Here is a 26,409-nt window from a genome sequence, read left to right as displayed (position 1 = left end):
GATGGAGAAGAATCACGCATTTACGAAAGGACTGTCAGGTCTCTGCCAGTTCTGCCATCCGGGAACACGTGTCAGGCAGGCCCCGTAGACTTCAGTTCTTGTCACCCACCAGAGTGGTCTCATTTGTCACAGGTTGAGGAACAAGTTCAAGTTCACTTCCATATCCAGCTGAAGCTCCCCTCTTCCCACCCAGCCTCCACACTCGGGCCTCCCCACAGCACCTGCTGGAGAGACTGCTGCATTCTGTCTGCTTTGGGGGCCCCCGGGGGCTGCTTCTGTGGCCTGGGTAGGGATGCTGACAGTAGGGGAAGGAGCCAGCACTTGTCCTTTGTGGGTGCTTTCTGTCCTTCCCTCGCTACTGCTCAGCCCGCCCTCTGGTGCAGCGGGTACCCCCATGCTGGGTCCTCTTGTGGGGTTCCTGCCTCTTGTGCCCCCAACAGCTTCAGAGTGGTCCCTGCCTGGAGCCCAGCCCCAGCAGGCATCCCTCTTGTTCAGGTTCCTTTGAAGGTCTCTTGAGTCTGCTGAATTCTGCAGTGTTCAACTGCCTTTGGAACTCAGCGTTTTGGGGCTTCAACCAGTGGGCCTATAGCGTGCTCACTTCTGACCCTCTCTGTCACCCAGCTAACGCGGGCAGTCCGAGCCAGCCTCCCTCCAAAACTAGTTAGGCAGGAAACGTATCAGTTTCTATTCCTGAACTTGCCCCAGCCCCAGGGGCCCACATCATGGCGCTCCCACCAGCCCCAGGCCTGCAGTTCTGCAGCTCCGTCTCCATTGGCTTCCAGTCCAGCTCAGGCCTGGTGTGGTTCTCCAGGTGGCCCCTGGCTGATTTGGGGGAGGACAGAGAAGCACCAGGTGAGGGTTGGGTCACCATGATGTCCCCACTAGCCTGACATGCTGGCCACAGAGACTTCTAGTCTTCTCCTTACTATGCTATTGAGGGGATGGGCAGCAGGTGGGGATCCCTCCAGGCAAGGACTTGTAGGGGCACTTCTAGCATCTAGAGCGTGGGATTCTCAGCTTTGTGCCTTCACGGATATGTGAGAACAAGATGGTCCCGTTCCACACTGTGTCACAGTAGCTGCTGGCTAAAGACTCAGATGCCAGGCACTGTCCATGGATCCGACAAGAGTGAGATCACTTAACTTTGACATGATTTTGTGGAGAAGGCATGGGTATTATCCCCATCACATGGAGGAGAAAGTGGAGGCTGCAAGCGGTTGACTGCATTGTGTAGGGTCTTTGCTGCTTGGCAGTGGTGCTGAGATGTCATGAAGGGTTCAGAGATGAAGCTGGCAGAGGATCAACAGCTGGAGATAGGATGGAGGGGAGAGAGTCCCTTCTGTGTGTAGAGCACCAAGGTTCTGGTCACCACACCTGGGGGCTGTGGGGGCATGGTGGAAACAGCATTGGGATAAAACATCTCAGGCAGGGAAGTTTGGGATTATGCAGTGGGCAGTGGGGAGCACTGAGGTGCTTGCAGCAGGGCCATGGTTGAATGGAGTTGTCTTTGAGGAAGGGTCTTCCTAGCCTGTGGAGATGGGGACTCAGAAGGGGGTGTGGCAGGAGGCGGAGGAGACTCTGTGAGAGTCTACTGTAATAGTCCAGCGGAGAGAAGACCACAGCCTGAGTACGGGTGGAGCTGGGAGGGTGGGAAGGAGGAGACGGGGTGGAGCCTGGCGGAGTTGGAACCAACCTGGCACAGATATTAGAGAAGGGAAAGGAAGCATAGGAAGAGGAGGAAAGGCAGAGAAGGAAGGGGAGTAGGAGGAGATGAAAGCCAGGTGGAAGTCTTGGGAAATAGTGGAACCCCCGAATGAAAGGAGCGTCAGCGAGCAGCTTTGCACAGAGGAGCTCTTCGTTCAGCTAGAAATGGCCTACAAGCCAGCAGACTTACACAGTCTCTGGGGTTGTGGGAGGGAGGTGGTGGCCAGGTGTGGGTGTGGCCTCTGTGCAGTGAAGCTGGCATCTAACCAGGGGACAGCTGCGGGGGGGTCGTGGGCAGCACACTCCTTGCCTCCTCCAGGGGGCTGTGCTGGACTGGCCCTGCCTCCCCAGCCAGAGAGGGAGGTTGACCAGATCTCTGGGGGCTGCCAGCCAGGGAAGCGGGTAGCTCAGGTGACACAGAGCAGACTGCAGGGGCCCAAAGGGGGAAAGGTGTTGTCCTGGCCACCAGAGCCCCTCATCCTCGGGCCTCTGTGCCTTCACTGGGACCCCAGGCCCTTGGCTCTGTTGAGAACCGGAGCACATCGGGCTCCGAGGCACGCCTGCCTGCACACATTATCTGTTTGGCAGCATTGTTTGTAATCCTGGGACAGTGGCATTTGGTAGAAACCGAATATAGGTTTCGAGCTTGAAAAACCACACTACTGCAAGACTGGCTGGCCGAAAACAATGAGCTTCTTGTCACATGGTTCTTTTTGGAGGGAAGAAAAGAAAAATAAACACTCTTCAGGAAAAGAAGGTGCTAAATCGTGCCTTTAGATGGCAAGAATTGCTTTCTACAAGTTCAGCAAATGCTTGGTTGCATGAGGTGGGCAGCAATGTGAAAGGTCTGACTTGGCTCTTGAAGAACAATCAGAGTTTTCTCCCCCAAGTGAACGCCTGTGTTGCCCACATGGGCCCAGTCGGAAAAGGTAGTGGGTGTACTTTGTAAGAAAGAAGCAGGTTGCCGCCAGGCATCCTCATCCGGGAGGAGGAAACTCTGCTCCTCTCCCTAGTAGCTCTTCCTTTTAACATTTTATTTTCCCAGGTTAAAAGGTCTGTGTCTTTGACCAAGTAAACGAAGGCATCTTGTGAGTTTGGGCGCTGGTTGTGCACACAGCAGGGAGCATCTCAGTGAGCGCAGTCACCCGTGTGCAGGCTTGCTTGGGAAGAAGCCCTGCATCGGGTGGCACCTTTATTAATAAGTCACTAGGCTGGGTCGGATCAGAGGCCTCCACTTGTTCTCATGGCACTCCCTCGCCTCCGTGCTCCCAATCCAGGGACGCTCCTTATCTCCTGGGACTGCTTTAACCCAGCCTAGAGACCCCTCTGCTCTCCTTGTAGGGGGACAAAGCAAGCTGCTCCAGGCGGGGGCAGGGAACAGTTTGGGATGTGTGCAAAAACATTGCCAGGTGGTTTGGCAATCAGTAAGTCATCTATTTCATTTCATTTGATAAGAATATTCCAACCTCAGGAAAGGAGCACTGCCTGTTATTTGGAAGGAGAGATCCTTTTGCCGTACCGTTCGACAATGCAGTAACTCTTGTTTTATCTGATAGTTGGAGCGGGAGTCCATCTGCTCAGCTTCATCGCGGAGCATTTGCCGATGGTTAAGTGATCCGCACCTACGGAGCTTTCCTAACTGCCTGGGAGTTGGGTAATGCTGTGGGACCCGGCTCTCCTATGTTCCTCTTTGAATATTTACTTGATGTGTGCAGAGATACCAGCGTTCCCACATATGCAGGCCTGAGTGTAGAGTTTGGTGAGTGTTATGGATATCTTTTGTCATAATGTCTTTGAAAATCCTATCAAGAAAGCTAATCTTTTCATGTTGAGTTACTGAAAGCTTCCCCAAACCCGGGTCAAAGCGGTGAAATAATGCCGAGAGTAGGTTTCTCAGTTGGCTTTGAATGCATTTGTTGCGTAAATGAGCCTTTTGGGGGCACCTTGAGGAGCTAGCTTCTAGTCTACCCTCATGGAGACAAGAGGCTGGCTTTTGGGGGTTTTTGTCCCCAACAATAAACCTGCTAATAACAGAAAAAATATCTGTAACAGCTACCAGTCCTTGAGTGCTGCCTACCTAGCAGTGCAGCATGAGAAACATTTAATCCTTACATTAATCATGTCAGATGAACGTTTGGAAGCGCTCTTTGGTCAGCTCTAGGGGAAACCGAGGCTTACAAGTGACAGGAACCTGCCCACACGAAGTCGCTTGTTGGAGCTCACACAGCTTGGCGATCTCTTTGCTAGATCTGAACTTAATGCCTTCCTGATTGTAGAGAGTGTCACGGGGGCTGGTAGATGCTTTGCAGCTGTAAAACTATGTTCTGGGGGCAGAACTCCTAAATATGGTGTCTGCATTGCCCCGAAATGCAGCGTTTTCCTGGGGACAGCCATTGCCCCCTGGTTTACTGGAACAGTGTGGCGTTACTGTCTTAATCTGTAAGCTGCAGCTTAGAGGTGTCCTCTTAATTTGAGAGGTTCATAAATATATACCTTTTGGCCCATATTACTGATCTGCGGTTCCTAGTGAATGTTCCTCTTGTGTTAAGTTTTGTTTTTAAAGGCAGAGCTGGTAGGGAAAAGCATCTGGGGGACGTTCCTCATTTCTCCTTTATTAGAAGGAATTGTTGTCTTGGAGGGAACGTTGCCCTGATCCTGGGAGGTGCCCAACTCTGAGAGAAAGTATCACGGGGGTTTTATCCCGGGGTCCCCGATCACTCACCATGGTCTGTGGATCTCGTGTGCATGTGAAGGTGCATCTTGCCTGGAGAGAGGGCAAATAGCCTTCATAAGATCCTCTAAGGAGTCCCCAACCCTAGAGGTATCAAGAACCCTGAGGGCTGACCCAGAGGCTATCCCAGCTCTGGACATCAGCCCTTTCCCTTTCCCCTTGACTCTACCTCTTCCTCTGTTCCCCGAGGGTGCTGAACAGGGTCCTTATGATTTGTGGGATCTGTAAGGAAGCTGTAGCCCCGAATGAAGTTCTTGGGAGCTCTAACTCTACCTAGAAACAAGATGGGGCTCTAACTCTACTTAGAAACAAGCCTTGTCCAGACCCGACATCACAGCAGACGGCTTGTATCTATGACTATGCCAGAAACTTCACCAAAGGGTTGCTTCCTGACCTACCCCTCTCATCACAGCTGCCCCCGCAGGATGCCAACATTCTAGCACAGGGCACAGCGCCTAGACAGCTCAACACCAACCTGCCAGATAACCCTGGGGGTTTATTTTCAGGAAATAACTGAGGGGCAGGGGTGCATCCTGGCCTGAGTAGCATTCCAGTCTTTCCAGCGGTGGGGCCCTGAGGAAGTTACTCACCCTGTGGCATCCTCAGTCATCCCATACATAAAATGCGGAGGATCTACCTTCCATGTGAGGCTGCTGTGAGAAGCAAGCACACACAGAGTGCTCAGAAACTAGGAGCTAAAAACTGGATGAATATTGTCCTTAGAGCCATGAAAGCCGGTTCCTGTCCATTGGGTGGTTGTGGGTTCCCTAAACAGTCCTGGGTGCCTTCAGTACTGTCTGCTATCCTCTGGGTGACTGGACATTCACCTTGTCTTCGTTTTTGGCAAACTTGGCCAATGGCATGGCAGCTGAATCCCAGCAGTAAAAACTCACTCACTCATACAGCAGGTAGTTGCCGAGCAACTGTGTCTCCTGATGAACAGCAAAGTCTTGACCCCTGTTCCCTTGGAGTGTGAGTCTAGAGTCATGGCTGGTCCTAAACAGCCCAGCAAAGACCTGTGAGTGCAGATCAGGAGAAGCACTACAGAAGGAATCAAGACCCTGCTGGAGAATAACGGGGCTTCATTAGGAACTGGGGGATGGCCTTTTTAGGGGTGCACATGTCAGTTTGGATCATGGCAGGTAGAAAGTTGAGTAGAGGGAAGAGCATTTACAGCAGGGGGAACAGCATGTGTGAGTCCTCAACAAGGGAGAGCTTGCTTATTCCTAGGATGTGTGGTCGGAACATGGTGGGTTTCGGGGCTGAGGCTGGCGGGGAGTTGAGGTGGGAAGGCTCGGACCTTCAAAGCTCTGCCAAGGTGCTGTACTTTATTGCAAGTACAAAGCAAAGTGCTGAAGGGACTTGATGTAGCGTGAGCATGAATGCAGAATCTCTCAGCAGGAAACAAGGGTGAGACATGGGATGGAGCCTGTGGACTTCAGGTGGGGATAAGGGGATTTTGTCTAAAAAGTGGCATCCTGCTTCTTTTTGTTAAGATTTCATTTATTTATTTTAGAGAGAGAAAGAGACCTTGAGCAAGGAGGAGCAGAGGGAGAGAGACAAGCAGACTGTGCACTGAGCAGAGAGCCTGATGTAGGGCTCGATCCCACGACCCTAAGATCATGACCTGAGGTGACATCAAGAGTCAGACACTCAACTGACTGAGCCACCCAGGCGCCCCAGTGGCATCCTGCTTCTAATGGGGATTCCATCTAAGCCACTCCGGAGCCCTCTGAAATAGCTCTCTCTGAGTCCCAGTTGAAAGGCGAGTCCCTTTGGTAGCAGTGTCCCTCCCTGGCCCTGCTCCCGGCGTGGGTTGAAAGGGAGGACACCCCTCCCCACTCGGCACTGTGGCTGTATCACGGAGAATAGTTTTGAAGACCATGTTCCCACCCTATTTGCCTCCACAGCATTCTCCCCCCTCATTTCTGTAGTTTATTCCCAGCATCGGCTGTTGGGATTGGATGTCTTTCTTCCACTTTGTCCTGGAGTTGTATTGTCCCTGGAAGGATAAATGGAAGGACGTTGTTGGTGCCAGCAGAAGGCCTTCCGTTTGCCTGGACTCCACGTACCAAGCACTTGATATGCTTAAACTTTCATTGAATTTCTTTAGAACATTGTAGATGCATCTTGGAGAAGGGAAACTCTACCCACTAGATAAAACACATTTACAAAAGAAAACCAGTTAATTTCCTTGGTCATGCCAACCCTATTGAAGACTCTTATGGAGCATGACCCTGAAGTATAGGGTGACCTGCAGGCCCCATTCTGAAATCCAAGTCTCAGGGTGTGGTTTCTGAGTGGACAGGGTAGATGGGGAGTCACAAGGGAAGGGACCGGCACCCGAGGCTCAGTGTCAGAGGCCTGACAGACTGCATGATGTAGTTGGCCACACAGGTGACACCAATGCCTGTCTGCACAGGACGGGAAGGGAGAGACAGAATCCTGATTCTCTCCATAAGATGAGATCTGAGAGGAACACCTAGGTCTGGTCAGAGCTGAGCATCCATCACTCACGTGGGCATGTCCCAAAAGGCTCTAGAATGTTCTTGGAATCTCGGCTGTTGCTGTTGCCGTGACCGTGACCCAAGGACCAGGTGATCCTCTTCTTTGTGAAGGTCTAACTCTCTTCTCAAAGATAGACATGACTCACCCAGTCTGAGGTCAGATGGACCACCAAGGTAGGATTCAGGGAGTGGAGAGGAGGCTCTGGAGGGGCAGGCACCACACACCCCTTCCTTAGAAGGTGCTAGGGTGGGAGGGGCCTTCTCTCCAGGCTCATGATCAGCTTTTGAGACTCCATGTGGCCTGGTCACTCCTGGCCATCGGTGGGGTGTTGGCCATCCTGCCTGGCCCTCTCCTGTTCAGCCCGTCCAGTTGAAGATGATCTAAAATCGTGCGGATGACCAGCAGCAAATGCCTGATGAATCCTGGGACTCCAGGCTGCCTGCCTGTCTCAGAATTGATAGTGGAGCGACCCATTTTATTTTTAAATATTTTATTGTATTTTATTTTTTATTGAAGCATAGTGACACACAATGTTATATTAGTTTCATTTTACAACGTAGTGATTAGATGATTGTATACATTACTCAGTGCTCACCACAATAAGTGTGTTCACCATCTGTCACCTTATGATGTTATTATAGTACTATTGACTGTATTCCCTATGCTCTACTTACCATTCCTCTGACTTACTCATTTTATAACTGGAAGTTTGTACCTCTTACTCCACTTAACTATTTTGCTCATCCCCCCCACCCGCCTCCCCTCCGGCATCCACTACTTTGTTCTCTGTGTATGTGAGTCTGTTTCTGTTTTTCTTTGTTCATTTCTTTTATTTGTTTAGATTGCACATATAAATGAAATCATCTGATATTTGTCTTTGACTTATTTCACTTAGCTTTATACTCTCCAGATCCAGCCATGTTGTTGTAATTGGTGAGATCTTATTCTTTTTTATGGCGGAGTAATATTCCATTGTATGTACATATGTGTATATATACACACAATACAGCTTCTTTATCCATTCATCTATCAGCAGATACTTGGATTGTTTCTATATCTTGGCTATTGTAAATAATGCTGCGGTAAACATAGGGGTGCAGATCTCTTTCTGAATTAGTGTTTTCATTTTCTTTGTGTAAACACCCAGCAGTGGAATTACTAGATAGCACTATGGCACTTTTTTTTTTTTTTTTTTTTGAAGTTGGAGGGCAATGTTTATTTTAGAAAGGAGAGTGACCACATATGAAAAATACCACTTAGCATTAGGTGGAAAAACACATAAAAATCATTCCCCAACCCCCAATCCCTTGGTACCCAATGCTGTAGCTCCCACTGAGGTAATGCTGTACCACTATCCCATGGCTTAAAGAAAAAAAAGGAAACCAAACCAAACCAAAAAAAAAACCTCCATGAGAGGAAGACCCAATCCTACATAACCGCCATCTGTGTGTTTTAAGGAGTTGCAGGGCTCTGCCCCCTCAGTCAGACTGATCTTTCTCCGTCACGTGTAAGAAGACAATGCTGAAGATGAAGAGCCCCAGCATCATGGAGAAGTCTCTGGCTGGCGTAGTAGGGCTAGGCCGAGGGGATGATGCACTCATACTGTGTATGCGGGAGTGGCCTCATGGACACCCGAGTGCAGGAGTGTAAGTTCGTGTAGCCTAGCCGGTTGTAATCCACTTTCACCTGGAACGCTCCATACACATTGGGCAACTTGAACTGGACACCATATTTGCCACCTAAGTGCCCACTGCCTGCCACTAAAGATATTTCTATTTTTAATTTTTTTCACGAACCTCCATACTGGTTCCCACGGTGGCTGCATCAGTTTGCATTCCCACCAACAGTAGCACAAGAGTTCCCTTTGCTCTATATCCTCGCCAACACGTTATTTCTTTTCTTCTTGATTTTAGCCATTCTGACAGATGTGAGGTGATATCTCGTTGTGCTTTGATTTGCATTTCCCTGATGATGAGTGATGTTGAGCATCTTTTCATGTGTCTGTTGGCCCTCTCGATGTCTTCTTTGGAATACTATGTGTTCAGGTCCTCTGCCCAATTTTTGATGGGATTGTTTGTTTTTTTTGGCATTGAGTTGTATAAATTCTGTATATATTTTGGATGTGAGCCCCTTATCGGTTGTATCATTTGCAAATATCTTCTCCCATTCTGTAGGTTGCCTTTCATTTTGTTGATGGTTTCCTTTGCTGTGGAAGAGCTTTTTATTGTGATGAAGTCCCAATAGTTTATTTTTGCTTTTGTTCCCCTTGTGTGAGGAGACATATCCAGAAAAATATTCCTAAGGCCGATGTCCAAGTGATTATGCCTGTGTTTTCTTTTAGCGGGTTTATGGTTTCAGGTTTCACATTTAGGTCTTTAATCCATTTTCAGTTTATTTTTGCATATGGTGTAAGAAAGTGGTCTCACGGCTGTCCCAAAACAATGATTGTGACCTCTTTTATTCAATTAAATGTATTACAGTTTTCTTAAATACCTACAAGTGTGAAGCTAGGTAAGTAGGCTCCTTTTACAACTGTAAAATGAAAACAATGTATAAATTACACAAAGTGAAGCACAAAAGTCACATTAACAGAGTTGTTAGTTGTTAGTCGCTAATACTTATCATGAACTTGAGTGCTAGTTCATAAGCATCATTACATCAGATCATCACGGCAATCCTACAGGGTCGTTCCTGTTTTCCAGATAAGGAAACTGAGGCACAGGGCTCTGTCAGTTTCTGAGAGCACACAGCTAGTGAGAGGCAGAGCCAGGCTTTGATCCGAGGCTGCCTGCCACGTAGCCAGGTGGGCCTCACTCTGAATCACGACCATCCACTCCCTTTCTGTGGCGCTGACACTTGACTGAGATCACCAGCATTCAATCTGACGTGTAAAAAGTTAAACCTCTGTAGGTCAGTTTCTTACTGTGCACATTAATCTTTTGACTTTAAGATGATGACCATCATTTACATCAATGCCATTATGGTTGCCTTTTTTTTAAGATTTATTTATTTATTTGAGAGAGAGAAAGAGAGCATGAGAGGGAGGGGCAGAGGGAGAGGGAGAGAGAATCCGAAGCAGACTCCACACTGAGCGTGGAGCCCGACACGGGGCTCGAGCTCACGATCCTGAGAGGATGACCTGAACCAAAACCAAGAGTCAGACGCTCAACCAACTGAGCCACCCAGGCACCCCTATGGTTGCTTTCTAATGCAGATAACAAGATCCCATTAATTTGATGGACATGTTTGATAATGCAAGTGAACACAATACCGAAAAGTAGTTAAATGAAATATTCGTCGTTGCCTTTTTAACACCGCACAGCTAATTACAAGGGCAGGACCTTCTCATCACGTTTTTGGGCAACAGAAAAAAAGCATGGTCAGTTCTCAAGCAGTGTAGGACTTTGGGTTTGGGCCGCCGGGGATCCTTTGACCCTCACAGTGCAGGGGACATTATTCAGTCTCTGCTGCAGGTGTGGTCCCAACCCCACACAACACGGGTACTGAACCGTGTGGCAGTGAGTACAATGCAGATGACCCCATTTGGGAAACTCCTAATTAAATGATTATTTAAATGATTGCACATGTTAAAAAAAGAATCTTTTACCCTTTAGGCTGCCAGCAACTCCATTTGTAGATCTTTAGGGATTCCTAAACTCTGGTTTAAAGAAAAATGTGTTTTAGAAGTGAGGTTTCTTGCACTAAAGTTTTACTTAAGAATTCTATAATTATTTTAGAACACTGTTTTAAAAAACGAAACAGGCACACTCAAGCACATTGTAACTTGACGAAATTTCCGTGCTGCCCAGGTGCACCTTTTTGCTGTAAGTGAACTTAGCACCGTCCTAAGTCCCTTTTAGATTTCTCCATGAGTCAGATACCCTCTTTGGGGCACAAGAGAGTATGTAAAGACAGGAGACCTGTTCTGAGCACCTACTCCTTGCCAGGTCCTGCACCAGTCACCTTACATCTGTTACCTGGTTCGGTCTACATGGAAACTCTCAAGCCCAGGCCTCGTGCGCAGAGAGCCCAGAGTATTTGCGAGCCCCGGGCTATACCCACATCTCGTGCATCTAATTTAGTGCCTTCGGTCAGGAAAGTGGTGGCTTATACAGCTAGCGCTTCCTAGCCCGCAGTGTACCCAAGTGGGCAGTTCTGAAACCAGCACCATCGGAGTCATGCAAGTCGAGTGTGTTGCTAGAACGCAGGGCAGAAGCACTTGAGAGGCACTTGACTGGTCCTCTCTCATCCTCACAGTGTACTGACTGGAGTCCTAACCAAATGCGTAGGGGGCTGCAGGGACCCTGCAAACTTGGGAGAGCACACACCCACGTCCTGCCCACTCCCACACGTCCGCGCCACTTGGAGCCCTTGTCCCCATCTCTACCACCTTAGTGCCCCCGAGACTGCTGGGCAAAATGGAAATACAGTGTCCACCCCAAGATCCCAGCTGAGGTTGCTGGGTAGGCGGGGGTCATAGCTGCCCACATGGCCTGTCTTCCTGGGCCTGTAGGCCCCGTTGCACCTGTCTGAGCACCTCACCTTTCGGGGCTTTCCATCGGGAGGGCTGGCACTCCCAGCCAGGCTCCTTTCTCTCTAGCTTCTCTTACAAGACCCACCACATCTTCCCCCCAGTTGGAGCACATGCGCGTGCTTGTGCGTGTGTGCGCATGTGCGCCTGAACGTGTGCGCATGTGTGCCTGTGCGTGTGTGCGCATGTGCGCCTGAACGTGCGCGCATGTGTGCGCGTGTGCGCATGTGCGCTTCTGCGTGTGCGCATGCTCCTCGAGAGTGGCCACTGTCCTGCTCAGTGTGGTTCGTAGGACATGAACGAGGCTCTCCGTAATCCGGTCCACGCTCAGGCCCCTGCCTCCCTCTCACGTCCTTGCTGGGAACAGCTCACGCCCACCCCTGTCCTTGCCAACTCCGACTGACTTTTCATATCCCGGCTCCCAGGTCACTTCCTGAACCCAGCCTAAATCGGGAGTCCTTTATAACCCTTGAGTAGCACGGTCTGTCCTTCTTTTCTGTGTTTACGTGTGCTATCGCTTGGTAATATCAGTCGGCCCTTGGAGGCCGTGAGCCTGTGGAGGGCGACTTAGATGTCTTATCGTAGGTCTTGGAGTGGCCCTGGGACACAGTGGGGCCGACCACGTTTGTTTAGTGGATGACTGCCTTCTCAGAGACACTTGGCTCTGGCTCACAGGACTAAATAAGTGTGCAAAATAATATTCCATGGCATCATTATTAAAATCCTGTTAGAAATGTGCCCCTTTCTCTGATGCTTCCTCCCAACCAGGACTGCCCCCAGGAATCACCTGGAGCGTGACAACCGCAGAGTCCAATTCAGGAGGTCTGGGGCGAGGCTGGGAGCCTGCGTAGACTCAGCTGCCTGGGGCTCTCCTAGGGCTCCCTACCCACCTCCAGGCTGCTCCCTCCGTGGGGTTGAGGCCCCGGCCTTGTCTGGCGACCTGGCAGGAGAGACCAGGCTGACACTGGCAGCAAAGTGACCCTGAGAACCAAGGCGACGCGTTTCTAACTCTCAGAATCTTTTAGGAGGAATCAAACGTTCTGCTTTGGAAGAATCTTGGGCAGAGAGTGGCAACTCCCTTCTGCCCCGGGGTGAAAAGAGACCCAGTTAGGCAGAGCTTGCTTCACGGTGGATCCTAAGCGGGAGGAGTGGGGTGTGCCGGGTTTCTCTTTGAAATTCCCTTTAGGCAGATACTGTTCACCCTGCTTCCTGCCAGGGCAGCCGGATGGTAAATGGACATCAGTCACGCAGACAGGTGAGCCGGCATCAGCATGACCACTGACTTCAGTGTCCACTGGTCAGGGACACTGAAAAAGTATTTGAGGCACAGAAATAAATAAACAAATAAATATAAAGCAGAGAGCCCTTTGGACTCTGCTCCGGGGAAGTTAGAGTAGAGAGTTGTGGGGATTTTCCCTTCGCAGGTTGCAGGCTCTGCCTGCCCCGGGCTCCCCCAGCCTGGCTCGGTGCCTTAAGGGTTAGGTTTTAATGCAGCCACCTGGACTCTAGCCCTGGAATTTGTATTCGCTGGGCCCAGGTGGTGCCAGACGAGCAGCCCACGGCATCCTGGATGGCCTTGCGTTGAGGGAACAGAGCTCAGCGTTCTGCTGCATGTGGACGAGCTCTGGGAAGAAAATCCTCAGCTGGTGGCATCCCAGGTGATGCAGGAGCTAGCAAGCACTGCCCTGAAATTTACACAGGAAATATGGGATGGTTTGAATCAAAAACCATCTGGTATTCTGATTGATGACCTTTGAAATGCCAGAGATGTTTTGTACATATTATTTCATTTGATAGTTTCTGCTGGGGCACACCCAGTCTTGTACCTGGAGGGAGCCCAGGGAGGGGGTGCTGCTTGCTCAGTGACTCAGTCCCTGAGGCACGTTGGACCAGCCCTGCTTCTCCCTGACGGTGCCCGGGACGTGCCCAGGAGCGGCCCTGCCCTTTTAACTGTCCACGTGCTCCTTGGTGTCGGACTCCACGGCACCTGCACGGACCTTCTGGAAGGGAGCCACCAGTCTGGGAGCAACCAGGTTGGCAGTGCAAAGACCTTTGTGGACTGAGTGAAGATGATCGGGTCCATGGGAACAGCAGCAGTCTTTCCCCGGTGGCGGGAGCCAGTGGCGCCGTGACTGCGTTACGTGGAGACGGTGCTCACTTTCAGAGGAGCTTGGGGTGTCTGTCCACCTGGGCGGCTTCAGCTCTCGAACTGGCACGAAGTTACCTCCTCGAGAAGACAAGCCTGAACTCAGGTATTGTGGGTGCTGCTCGGGTGGAGGAGGATTCCAGGGGGAGGCAGAGGAGACCCCGTCACTGTCCCATCGTGCACAGAGAAGCTTAACCCAGCAACCTGCCCCCACTCTCTGGACCCGCTCCCGAGGGGGTCCCTCCCCTGGGGGGGGTCTAGCCTCACCCACGCCCTTTGCTCTAAGGGGCCCTGGGCCTCCCTCCACTCTTGGCAGGTTGTGCAGCTGCCTTCTCTTCCCCCAGCGTGCTCGGCAAAAGAAACTCCTTCTGTGCGGGGAGCTAGGTTGTGGGGGCTGAGGGGCCCCCAGGAAGGAGCCCAGTGAGGGACAGAAGACAGACCTGACAGTAAACCTGCCCTACATGCTGGCAGTGACAAAACTACCAGGATGAACGTCTAATGTTACGAGGATGAAATTATTGTGATCCAGTTGTGATAAAATACACACAACATGAAATTGACTATGCCAACCATTTCTCAGCGTGTGGTCGGTAGCGTTCGGTACCTTCGCGTCGTCCTGCAGCCAATCGCCAGAACTCTTCATCTTGCAAAACCAAAACTCTGCTTGACAAAAAACGGTTAAACTCGTTACACACAACCTCTCCATCCCACCCGCCCCCAACCCCTGGCGCCCTCCATTCCAAGGTCGGTCTCTCTGACAGCTATCAGAACCTCCAAGTAAGGGGAATCACCCAGTGTTTGCCTTTTTGTCTCTGGCTTATTCACTTAGTATAACCATGTCCTTGAGGTTCCTCCGTGTTGTAGGATGCTTCAGAATTTGTTTCCTTTTTAAGGCTAGAGAATATTCCAGAATGTGTACTTACCACGTTTTGCTCATTCATCAGTGATGGGTGCTTGGGTTGCTTCCACCTTTTGACTATTGTGAATAATGCTGCCGTGAACCTGGGGGGGGGGGGAATCTTTTGAAGTCTCTGCTTTCAGTTCTTTTGGGTAGAGACAGACATATGTTGTTTTATTGTGCTCGGCTATGTTACACTGAACAAATACTGCATTTTTTATCACTGTTAGGTGTGTGGCAACCCTGCATCGAGAAAGTCTACCGGTGCCATTTGTCCAACAGCATCTGCTAACTTTGTGTCTCTGTGTCACATCTTGGTAATTCTCACAGTGTTTTAAAATTTCTCATTATATTCGTCTGGGTGGTCTACGATCGGTGATCTTCGATGTTGCTATTGTAATTGTTTTGGGCCACCATAAACCATGCCCATAGAAGACAGTGAACTTCATTGATAAATGTTGTGTGTGTTCTAACTGCTCCACAGAGCACTGTTCCTCCCATCTCTCCCTCTCCTCAGGCATCCCTATTCCCTGAGACAAAACATGATTGAAACGAGGCCAATTAATAACCTTACAGTAGCCTCCACATGTTAAGTGAAAGGAAGAGCCACACGTCTCTCAGTTTTCATCAAAAGCTAGAAATGATTCAGCTCAGGGAGGAAGGCATGTCAAAAGCCAAGACAGGCTGGAAGCAGGATCTCCTGTGACAACCAGTGAGCCAAGTTGTGAACACAGAGGAACAGTTCCTATTTTCCAATAGGAAATTCACTATTCCAGCGAACATGCAAATGATAAGAAAGCAAAACAGCCTTCTTGCTGATATGGAGGAAGTTTTAAAGGTCTGGAAAGAAGATCAAAGCAGCCACAACATTCCCTGAAGCCAAAGCCCGATCTAGAGCGAGGCCCTGACTCTTCAGTTCTATGGAGGCTGAGAGGTGAGAAGGCTGCAGAAGAAAAGTCTGAGGTGAGCAGAGGTTGGTGCATGAGGTTTAAGGAAAGAAGCATCTCAAGGTGGAGCAGCAGGGGCTGGTGGAGAAGCTACAGCCAGTCATCAGAAGATCTGGCTGAGGGAATTAATGAAGGTGGCTATGCTCTTGGATTTCCAGTGTAGACAAAACAGCCGTCTGTTGGAGACCGATCTAGGACTTCATAGCGAGAGAGAAGTCAGTGTCTGGCTTCTAAGGACAGGCCGATTCTCTCGCTAGGGGCTAATACAGCTGGTGACTGAAGCCATTCTGAGAATCGTAAGGCCCTTAAAATTTGTGCTGAATCTACTCTGCCTGTGCTCTACAAATAAAACCATAAAGCCTGGGTGGTGGCACATCTGTTTACAATATGTTTTACTGGATTTCTTAACCCCACTACTGAGACCTACTGCAGAAAAAAGGGTTCCTTTCAAAATATGACTGCTCATTGACAATGTACCTGGTTTCCCGAGAACTCTGATGGAGACGGACAACGAGATGAATGTTGTTTTCACACCTGCGACACAACATCCCCTCCATATGCCATGGATCAAGCAGTAATTTTGACTGTCAAGTCTTACTTCATAAAGCCCTAGCTGCGCTACATTAGTGATTCCTCTGATGCATCTGGGCAAAGTCAATTGAAAATCTTCTAGAAAGGATTCACCACTCTAGATGCCATTAGGAACATTTGTGATTCATGGGAAGAGATCAAAATATCAACATGAGCAGGAGGTTGGAGGGAGGTGATTCCAACCATCATGGATGACTTTGAAAGGTTCAAGACTATTTTAGAGGAAGTAACTGAAGATGTAGTAGAAATAGCAAGAGAACTAGAACTAGAAGTGGAGCCTGAAGATGGGACTGATTTGCTGCGTCTCAGAATCAAACTTCAATGGAGAGGGTTGCTTCTTATGGACGAGCAAAGACCGTGGTGGAGACTCTGTGAAGATTGTTGAAGTGACAACAAGGATTTAGAATATTATAGATAAAGCAGCAGTGGTGGGGTTTGAGAGGATTGACTCCAATTTTAGAAGAAGTTCTGTGGGTAAAATGCCATCAAACAGCATCACGTGCTATGGAGAAGTCATTTATGAAAGCAAGAGCCAATCCATGTAGCAAAATTCACTGTTGTCTTAGTTTAAGAAATGGCCACAGCCACTCCATCCTTCAGCCACCACCACCCTGATCAGCAGCCGTCAGCATCGAGGCAAGACCCTCCACCAGCAAAAAGATTATGACATCCTGATAGCTCAGATGATGGCTAGCATTTCTTAGCAATAAAGTATTTTTATTTTTTTAAGATTTTATTTATTTATTTAGAAAGAGCACATGAGCCGCGGAGGGGCAGAAGGAGAGAGAATCTCAAGCAGACTCTGCTGAGCATGGGACCTGACACAGGGCTCGATCTCACAACCCTGATACCATGGCCTGAGCCGAAATCAAGAGTTGGACATTCAACCGACTGAGCCATCCCGGCGCCCCTCATTTGAGCGGTTTTATTGTGATATAGCTGCTGCCCTGAGGTGCTCTGGAACCAAACCTGCACTATCACCAAGGTTTTCCCGGACCCAGAAGAGGAATTATGGGGGTTCTATTTTTATTTTTTTTTTGAGGAACCTCCATACTGTTTTCCATAGTGGTTGCACACCTTTGCATTCCCACCAGCAGAGCACAAGGGTCCCAATTTCTCCATATCCTTGCCAACATTTATTTTCTTTCCTTTTTTTTGGATAGTGGCCATCGTAATCCTAATTATAATAGTGGTAATTTGGGGTTCATATTTTTCCTTTCATATTTTCATACTATGGTTTAGTAGACTAGAATTGGAAGTGTCCTCTGGCCCAGCCCCCGATGTCCCCAAAGGAACTGAGATCCAGAAAGAAGAAACCCATGCACAGCGTCTTAGATCCTGATGGCTTACCTGGGACACGCCGGATGACGTCTGAGACCGAGGACCCACCAGCCAGCCGGGACTGAGAGAAGGCCAAGGTCCGGCCGAGTGGTGACCACGGTGCCTCGGCTCGCCCCTGCTCCCTCTCCCCGCTGCAGATGCGCCCCCTGCAGACGCGCGGGATCCCACCGGAGGGCTTGTTGGCGGCTGGCACTGCGGCTGTGCCGGGTTCCGAGTGGGGACCTCGCAGCACTCAGAGAATAGGATCCTCGGTCGATGGACCTCAGTCCTCTCCCCTGCCCGCACTTGCCTCTGCTTGGAAATGTCACGGTCATCTCAGACCCAGGCCATCGAAAGCCACCTGGTCATCGCCTCCCAGAGTGTGTCCTTTGTTGGCCTGCTTTGAACCTTGTACTGGAGTCAGAGGCTTGGAACCCCAAACGTTGTAGGGCGCTCCTCCTGCTCTCGCGGAGCCATCAGTCTTCCACGACCGCTCTTTCCATGCACCCTCCCCATGGGCCACCCCCCTCTCATTCAGGCTGCGTGTCCCCAGAACTGTTTGTGCTCACTGCTCTAGCTGCCTCCATCAGGGCTCCCCCCACGCGCCTTCCAGCAGTTTCTCCCGCACTGGTTCTCACAGATGATCTGGGATTCCCCGCTGGCAATGGATTACTTAGCTCCTTGGCCTGCTTCCAACCGGACCCTATTTCCTGCAGCGGCTGGGCCTCTCCCCCTTGAACAAAACAGACACGAACCCACCTTCTGCTTCCCTCCGCTTTCTCAGTGACCTTGAAAAAGATAATCCCCAAATATTTGTGGGACGCTGTTATTTGGAACCACCTGCTCATGGGTTCCCCAACCAGCAAAATGAGAGCAGCAGATCTTGACCCTTAGATTACAAGGATTCAAATGAGACTGAGTAGGTTGGAGAAACCAAAGCCCTCTGGTGCGCTGAGTAGACGCAGCCCATAATGCTGTCTTCTTCTAGGATGTGCCTTACCATTTTGTTTTTCTCTCCGCCCCCTCCCCCAACTGCATACTTTTCCCCAGCTAGGACTTTTTCCCTCCATTCCTCTCCTTCTCTCACAGCTCCAAATTCTGGCTGTTCTCCGGACTGCTCAAGGCCACCTATGCAGATTTCTTCAGGATCATTCTTGCCTCAGGATTTTCTAAGTCTGCTCTGCACCTTGTAGGCTGAGACCCTACATGGTTTTCACCTTCGCCAGGGTCATCGTCATCAGTAGGTGTTCGTAAATACCTGTAGATATGAAGGGCAGTGCACTAAATATCGAGAATATAAACAGCCTTAATAAAGCATCTGCTGTTGGGATGCCCGGGTGTTTCCATCGGTTAAGCATCTGATTTAAGCTCAGGTTATGATCCCGGGGTCCTAGGATTGAGCCCCGCATTGGGCTCCCTGCTCAGCAGGGAGTCTGCTTTTCCATCTCCCCCTGCTCATGTGCTCACTCGCTCTCGCTCACTCTCTCTCTCAAATAAATAAATAAAATCTTTTAAAAAATTAAAGCATCTGCTGTCTTCCAGAGATGTTAAATTAAGTTGAAGACATGAGGCGCCAGAATCGCCACATTGGGGAGGTCGATAGCAGCAGGGGTGGGTGTGTGTGTCCAGTGTCTCGGGCTGGCATGGAGTGGCTTTCTCCCCCTAGGGTCTGTGTGCTCACAGACACACACCACTTCTGAAGTTTGGCCTTGACTCTGTCTACACCTCAGGCACCATTCTTGGCATGGACTGAAATTTCCCAAGTGCACCCCTCAAAATATGCAGGTATTATTCTGTGAAAAATAAAAACACAAATTCACAAATTTATCGACATCTATCTTCATAATCTGTCAGTTGCTTTCATCAAATGATACAGAAATCGCAACTAAAACCCCGTGCCATTTTGATGTTAAGGAGGCTCTGTTCTAGAGAAATGTTGTGATCCGTTAACATAACCACCTCTCCGCGAATGCAGATTCGATTGGTCCCTGCTGGGACTTGGGCACTTGGTTAAGCTTCTCACGTGCTTCCTGAGTGTAGCTGGGAGGGGACCACTGGTCTCAGCCTTGTGTCCTTAGGCCCAGAGCATCCAGAGGCTTCTCAGAAGACGTGGTTTTGAGCTGTGTTTTCAAGATAGCAAAGCATACGAGGCAGGGTGTACGGTGTGGCAGAGGCAAGGGGGCATGATTGTGGGTTTTCCAGGAGCAGGGAGCATTAGACCCGTTGCCAGGTGAGTGGGGGAAGAGTAGGGGCAGGTTCAGGATGGAAGGTAAGGGGACAGCCCTGACTTCCAGGCTGTGCCAGTGCTTTGAATATTAGCTACAGCCCTACAGGGGACAGGTATGTGAGAGCATTGAGTCCAAATGGAAGCACACACCCGGTTTTTGCTGTGAAGGAGTTGAGCGCTTTACCGGATCTTACCGGAGCCAGAAATTCATGTCGTTGTGTGAAGGGTTCCAGTTTTATCAGTGTTGGCTAACTTCAGTGTGCATGCACACACACGCACACATGCATGCATGCACACGTGCATACACATGTAACACTGTGCTGGGCAGAAAGCTTCCCTGGGTGTCCTCACAGCCTGCGGGGCTGTCACTCTTGCATGGGGGGTGGGGTCAGGGTGCACCGTGCAGAGAAAGGTATGAGAAGAGGCACAGCCTTCTGTGGTCGGTGCTCATCTCCTGCATTTGGAGTGAGGGAATCCCGAGAGGCAACAGGATCCACTGGCGGAGTCTAGATGGTAGGAGGACGCTGCATGTGGGCAGATGTCAGTGATGAGAGCTGGGGCAGGTGGCTAGCTGGGGAGATTGTTCACGTGGGAAAAGTTGCGGGGACTGGCAATTTCTTCCGCCTCCCTCCCCGCTTCTGCTCCCATGGTCGTGCCAGCCAAAAGAATAAATGCATCAGGAGCTGCTTCTGTTTGACTCAGAGGGAGTTCAAGCCAGGTTTATTAGTATCCAGAAATGAATAGAGAGCTCCCTGGACAGCTGATATTCATTTCCCAAAAATGATAAAAGTAAACACTTTTTTTCCCCAATGAAAACATCTTTGGGAGGTAACGTGAATAGCAAGTGGGCTGCTGGGGGCCTGAGCATCTAGCCCTAAACCCAAGATTGACTAGTGAGGGACTCTGTAACCTACTTCTCTGGGACTCGACCTCCCCATCTGTAAAATGGGGTGACATCCGTTCTTCATAACGGGCTGGAGAACTCAGTGCTTAAAATCATTCAGGTTATTGCTAGCTCTGCCAATTTCTAGTCTTATCAAGATGTGCCCACACTCCTTGCCTATAAATGGTCGTACCGCCTCAGAGTGTCATCGGGAGGGTAGATGAGTTAATAATATAAAGCCCTTCCACCCACATGCTATATGCCGACTACCTCATTTTCATTTCTCTAAGTTAAAAAATTAGAAAGTATGTAAGGGGTAAGAATAAGGCACAAATGATAAAAAATATGACACAGATGTAAGGTTTTTACCAAGAAAAAAAGGAATCAATTTATGTCTATGTATCACAGTAGAGGAGGAGTCTGGAATGTCATTCTGATCCAGATCTTTGTGTTAACCAGTGACATGAATGGCAGGAGCTTGTGCCCTGCTCGGAATCCCATTTACTATTTTCTCCCCAATTTTAAGCAACCGCTTTTGTTTTACAAGTAATTCATATATAGGTGATATTATAGAAAAAGTAGGAAATGCGTAGAAGTGAAAATATCAAAATGTAATAATACACATAACCTGGAGATTCTTTCATGTGTCTTTGTAGGTTGTTTATGATCTATGGCTACAATGCCTAATCCTCTTAAAAACGGAATTTTCTAAAATAATATTTGTTTTCTAAAAGAAATCCTGAATCAAGTGTTTTGGCACATCAAATCCTGTACTTTTAGAGTGTATCTAACTTGTACCAGTATAACATTGTTTTAAAGTACCATAGTTTATTGAAATTGTCTCTTATTGACCTGCGGTTCGATTATTTTATGTTTGTTTGCCATTGTAAATTATGTTGTATTGAGCACCTTTGAACGTCCCGTGGTGCGATAATTGGGGGATTATTTCTTTGGGACCAATTTCTAGAAAGGGAATTACCGTGCCTGATACTTTGGGCCAGAGTGCCTCCAAGAAGATTGCTCTGCGGGAGGATTTAAGTTCGTTAGCTCTTTGTGGATCAGCAGGGCATGGTAGAAGGTGGGGGGCGGGGCAAGGTGGGCAGGAGAAGCCCCTGGGAGTCGGGCACATCTGCTCTCCATCGCTGCTCCAACACCAATAACCATGGGCCTTCAGGGTTGCTACGAATCTCTTGGATGTGCAGTTTTCTCAGCTGCCAAATAGTTGGAGCATTGAATGAGGTGAACTTCCTAAGGTTATTATTAGCAGAGGCCCTGGTGCTGAGTAAATACTAGCTATTATAAAATACCTAGGGCCTCTGTAAAATAAGGTCCTTATGTACACAAAAATGTCTCTATATGTACGTGTATCTATATACACATATGTACGCATACACGTAGACAGACATACCTTTATATAAAATAAAATACATATGTCAAGTAAGGCCATTTGCTTTCCTGAATAATCTGGAGGAGACAAGACTTTCTCAAAATGTTCATGTTCTTCATCATATGGTTTCACTTATTTGTGGAACGTAAGGAATAACATGGAGAACATTAGAAGAAGGAAGGGAAAATGAAGGGGGGGAAATCGGAGGGGGAGACGAACCATGAGAAACTATGGACTCTGAGAAACAAACTGAGGGTTCTAGAGGGAAGGGCGGTGGGGGGATGGGTTAGCCTGGTGATGGGTATTAAGGAGGGCACGTTCTGCATGGAGCACTGGGTGTAATGCACAAACAATGAATCATGGAACACTGCATCAAAAACTAATGATGTACTGTATGGTGATTAACATAACATAATAAAATAAAATTATAATAAAAAATAAAATTAATTAGAAAATTTTAAAAAATGTTCCTGTTTCTCAGAGGGGGTGGCTTGCTGTCAGATGTTTACAAATCTCCTGCAAAGTGAACTGAGAATTCAAAGCATAGCTGGGAATAAGGTGACAATATTATCACCCGTGTCCCTTGCTGCCCAGCAGCCACCTGCATGCACAGTGGCCTGTGGGTGGGCGTTGGTCAGATGGGCTTTCTGGCTAATTTAGTACATCCTGATGCTGTCATAACACATCCCCAACATCATGGATCTGTGGATTCCAGATCCTCAGCTGGTCATGGTCATGGATTGAAGCTGGAGTGAGGCAGACCATTGGTGGAGTCCACGTAATTAGGTGGCCACTCAGTGGCTCAGAAAGGGCTGGTCCACGCAAACTCTGCTGCACCAGCCCCTCCTTGATCTGTATAAATTATGACCATGCCACTCGCTGGTGGTAAACCCATTTTTCAGCGGATCCTCTCTTTTCAATCACGCTTCTTTTCAAGCACGCTTCCTTTCAAGCATGCTTCTTCTGTTCTTCTTAATTGTCCCCTTTCTGTTAGTATTGAGGAGTGTGCCAATTTGGAGGATTTTGAAAAAGGGTTATTGTACCTCAGAAGGCTGTTCTGAGGAGGGAGAAATACTTACAAGGATGGTTTGTCATGAGGGCAAGTCCTAGAAAGCTGCTGGATGCTCATGGGTGATGGTATTAAGGTCATAGTTGGAAGCTCTCACCTCATTCAGTCCTCCTGTGCTGTCATTGTTTAAGGAGGAAGATGAAGGCTCGTGCCCCCCCTCCTCCTAGAAAGCCCACCACGCCGAATATGCACAGCGGACAGAAGCTTTCCCGGGATGTGTCCCCCAGCCCTACGCAGAACCTGCTGCACATGAAGGAGACCTTGAGGAACAGCATGCTGGCAGTCACCGTGGTTCTGCCCAGCGGGCTGGAGAAGAAGAGCGTGGTCAATGGCAGGTAAGTGTCCGGGCACCTCGGGGAGGGGTCACTGCCATCCATTCTCAGGTCCAAGGAGAACTGAAAAGTGGATCATGCTGCGTTGCGCTTGCTCCCTTGTCAGGTCGGACCTGGGGTCTCGGGGGTACAGAGCTGGATCTAGGTGACAATCCAAAGTGGCTCACCTGGATGCCCATTGGCTAAGTGGCCCCTCCCCAGCTCGCCATCATCCCAAGGGAGCAGGGACTGCAGAGCTCAGTCCTGGTAGAGGGTGAGCTCGGAGGAAGGGCGGGGATCAGGGGCCCGTGTGCATCTCCAAGTAGGTGGCCAGCTCCAGAGCCCGCGCCAGCATCCTTGGCGCCAAAGTGATGCAGCCAGGGCAGCCTCCCGAGTTGACCCTTCCAGTGTCCACTGACAGGCTGGCCCACAGAGGTGTAGACACAGTCAGCAATCAATTTTCCAAATGCAGCTTCCAGTGCACGTTTACACTGACGGCTAAACCCCGACCCCACCAGTCTCCAGCCCCGAGATGCCCACCGGAATCCTTTCTCAGATCTGCACTGCCCGGGAATGTGCCTGAGGTTAAGGTCACGTGCCCCTTCCTCTTCCCACGTCAGCCACACCGGAAACATTGGCAAAGCCTCCTGCGATCATAGTATTCAGAATTGTATTACCAATAGAATTTCTGATTTTTTTTCAAGATACATCATCACGTTGTTTGATCAATTTTGTGCTACGACTGTTGTTCCTGATAACTTGATCTATAGGAACACATTTTCACAGAGTCACAGGAAACAAAACATTAAATCTCAGTGCTTATACAGATTTTATGATAGAGTATGATGGAGTGACCAACTATGTATGGAAACGTTCCAGCATAAAAATATGTCTAATTCTGAGGCAGGAGTGAATAGAAGTCATATTTCTCACAAAACGAGAATAAGAGATGATAGGACTTATTTCACTTGTAAAAAGCAGTTTGCTCCAATATTTTTTAAAATGGGTAATGGTGGAAATCACACCACCGTGGGTGTTTTTATTCTGGTGGTTGCACTGCAGAGAGTGATGGAACTCTTTTGTTTTAAAATATCAGGATTTGGATTCTCCCTGAAATTCTATGCTTTGCATCTGTTTAAACTCCTTATCATGAAAATTCTAGGTGGCAATTTAACGCACAAAGGAGTGCATACATCTTACAGATCATTCCACGGGATACACGAACAAGGGGAGGAAGCTTGCTGCAGGCCTCTCTACACAGCTGGGGGCGGAGCTGATGAGTTGTGGGGTACGGCATCTCTTCCCGTGCCAGATGATGCCAACCCATTTCCCAGGGTGGAGCCACCCACCCACCCAGTGTGGGGCTTGCCCCTTGCGGGGGGGGGGGGGGCCTCCTGTAGCTGGGGTCCCAGCCGCAGGGTTCCCGTGGAGGCAGTTGAACTTGGTCTACGCTGGATCCACGAGGGAGGCACCCCAGCCTGCAGCCTCGCGGCTCCCAGAAGCCAGTGGCTCTGTGGCGGTTGCTCTAGGCAGAGCTTCCAGGGGTCGTGATGTGCAAGTGATGAGAGTCTCTGGTCTCTTTGTTTTACAGAGTAGCCCTTGTTCTAAGTACATTTTTTCACCGAACTTTGTCTTGAGAAGCATGCCATGTTACTATGGGTTTACAAACTACTTTAATACATGTGTGAAGTTTGATCAGTGAATGTATTATGGTTTAGTCACCATTCCTATATTTTCAACCCGATTTTTAAAAATATCTTATTTATTTGAGAGAGAGCGCATGCGCACAAGAAGGGGGTGAGACAGAGGCAGAGGGAGAAGCAGGCTCCCCCCTGAGCAGGGAGCCCGACGCAGGACTCGATCCCAGGACCCTGGGATCACGACCTGAGCCGAAGGCAGACGTTTAACCGACTGAGCCACCCGGGGCCCCCTACCCAATTTAGTTATACTTAAAAATACTGTTTATTGAGGTCTGTCTATGAGGACACATGTTAACTATGTCCTACTCGACAAGTCTGTAGCTCAGTGCACACCCAAGAAACCATTGCCACTATCAAGCTAGTTACATATTTTGTAGACAAATGGCCTGGTGGGTCCTGTCTTAACACACTGATACCTGGGTCCGGTTCTCCAAATGCATGCAGAGAGATAGAATACCTGCCTGACAAGTACAGGTTTGAAATGGTTTGAAAACCATTTCCAAACTGAACGCTTTCTTAAATTGTATCTTTTTAAAATTCTTTTCTTTACAAAGTAGAAGCTACCACTTTGTAGCATGGCAATGTAGCTATGAGAAAACATGCAGCCTTAAAGATCGAGCATTAAAAAACTTCCCTCTTCTCCAGCAGTAAATTAGAATCCCTCTCCCAAGCTTCCTGCAGGATTAAGTGAGTCAGAGCAGTAGCCCATGTGCTTGCTTAACTGGGACCTTGGCATCTTGGCTGGTGCTGATTCAGCAGCTGCTTGCCTGGGGATTTGGTTTTATGTGTCATGGTCTTTAATATCAGAGCAGGCTGAAGTCCAGTTCCCAACCCTTGCTTAAAATAGATCTACTGATTGTTAATAAATGTGGTTTCTCTCTTGTTTTATTAGAGAACATGCCCAGCTTTTAATGGGACGAGCAAGCAGTTGAAAATTTATAATCAGCCCCTTAACCATGCTTTTTCCTGATATGAAAGATTGTCCGAGAGGAGACATTAGCAATTGCAATCTGATGATTGCATTCTGCATATGACTGATTTTTTTTTTTTTCTTTTTTAAAGCTTCCTTTGGATTCGGAAACTTAAATAAAAGCCGCAGTCTGTTCTTACAGAGATTAGGACATGAGAATTCGTGTTCTGGGTCATTCTTTTTTTTTTTTTTTTTTTTAAGATTTATGTATTTACCTTAGAGAGAGAGCAAGGGGAGGGGCAGAGGGAGGGAGAGAGAGAATCTCAGACTCCCCGCCGAGCACGGAACCCAACACAGAGCTTGATCTCAGGATCCTGAGCCAAAATCAAGAGTCCGATTGAGCCACCAAGGTGCCCCCATATTCTGGGCCATTCGTAAGGGAAATGCTCTGGCCTATGATTAGGAATGGTGTTATTAGCACTGCATACGGACATTGGGGCACACTTAAAGAGAAGATCTTTGAAAAGACAATGCCCTTAGGGACTC

At 48.8% G+C, this 26,409-nt stretch overlaps 1 protein-coding gene across 7 annotated transcripts in view; it reads left to right on the top strand.

Annotated features, from left to right (window-relative positions):
• The window catches only part of COBL (cordon-bleu WH2 repeat protein), a 277,937-nt gene that overhangs the window by 86,342 nt on the left and 165,186 nt on the right, over positions 1-26,409 (top strand). For 6 of the 7 annotated variants that reach the window (XM_027573901.2, XM_027573897.2, XM_035723297.1 and 3 more), the window contains exon 2: positions 23,074-23,277. In XM_027573901.2, coding sequence (XP_027429702.2) covers positions 23,074-23,277 — 204 coding nt within the window. Of the gene's footprint in view, positions 1-13,451; positions 13,727-23,073; positions 23,278-26,409 lie in introns of those variants that run through there. The other variant, XM_027573898.2, reaches the window with a different exon arrangement.

This window comes from Zalophus californianus, chromosome 12 (genome assembly GCF_009762305.2).
Source record: "Zalophus californianus isolate mZalCal1 chromosome 12, mZalCal1.pri.v2, whole genome shotgun sequence".
Taxonomy (NCBI): Eukaryota; Metazoa; Chordata; class Mammalia; order Carnivora; family Otariidae; genus Zalophus; species Zalophus californianus.
The sequence above is the reverse complement of the archived record's forward strand: the minus strand, read 5'-3'. Positions and strand labels throughout refer to the sequence as shown.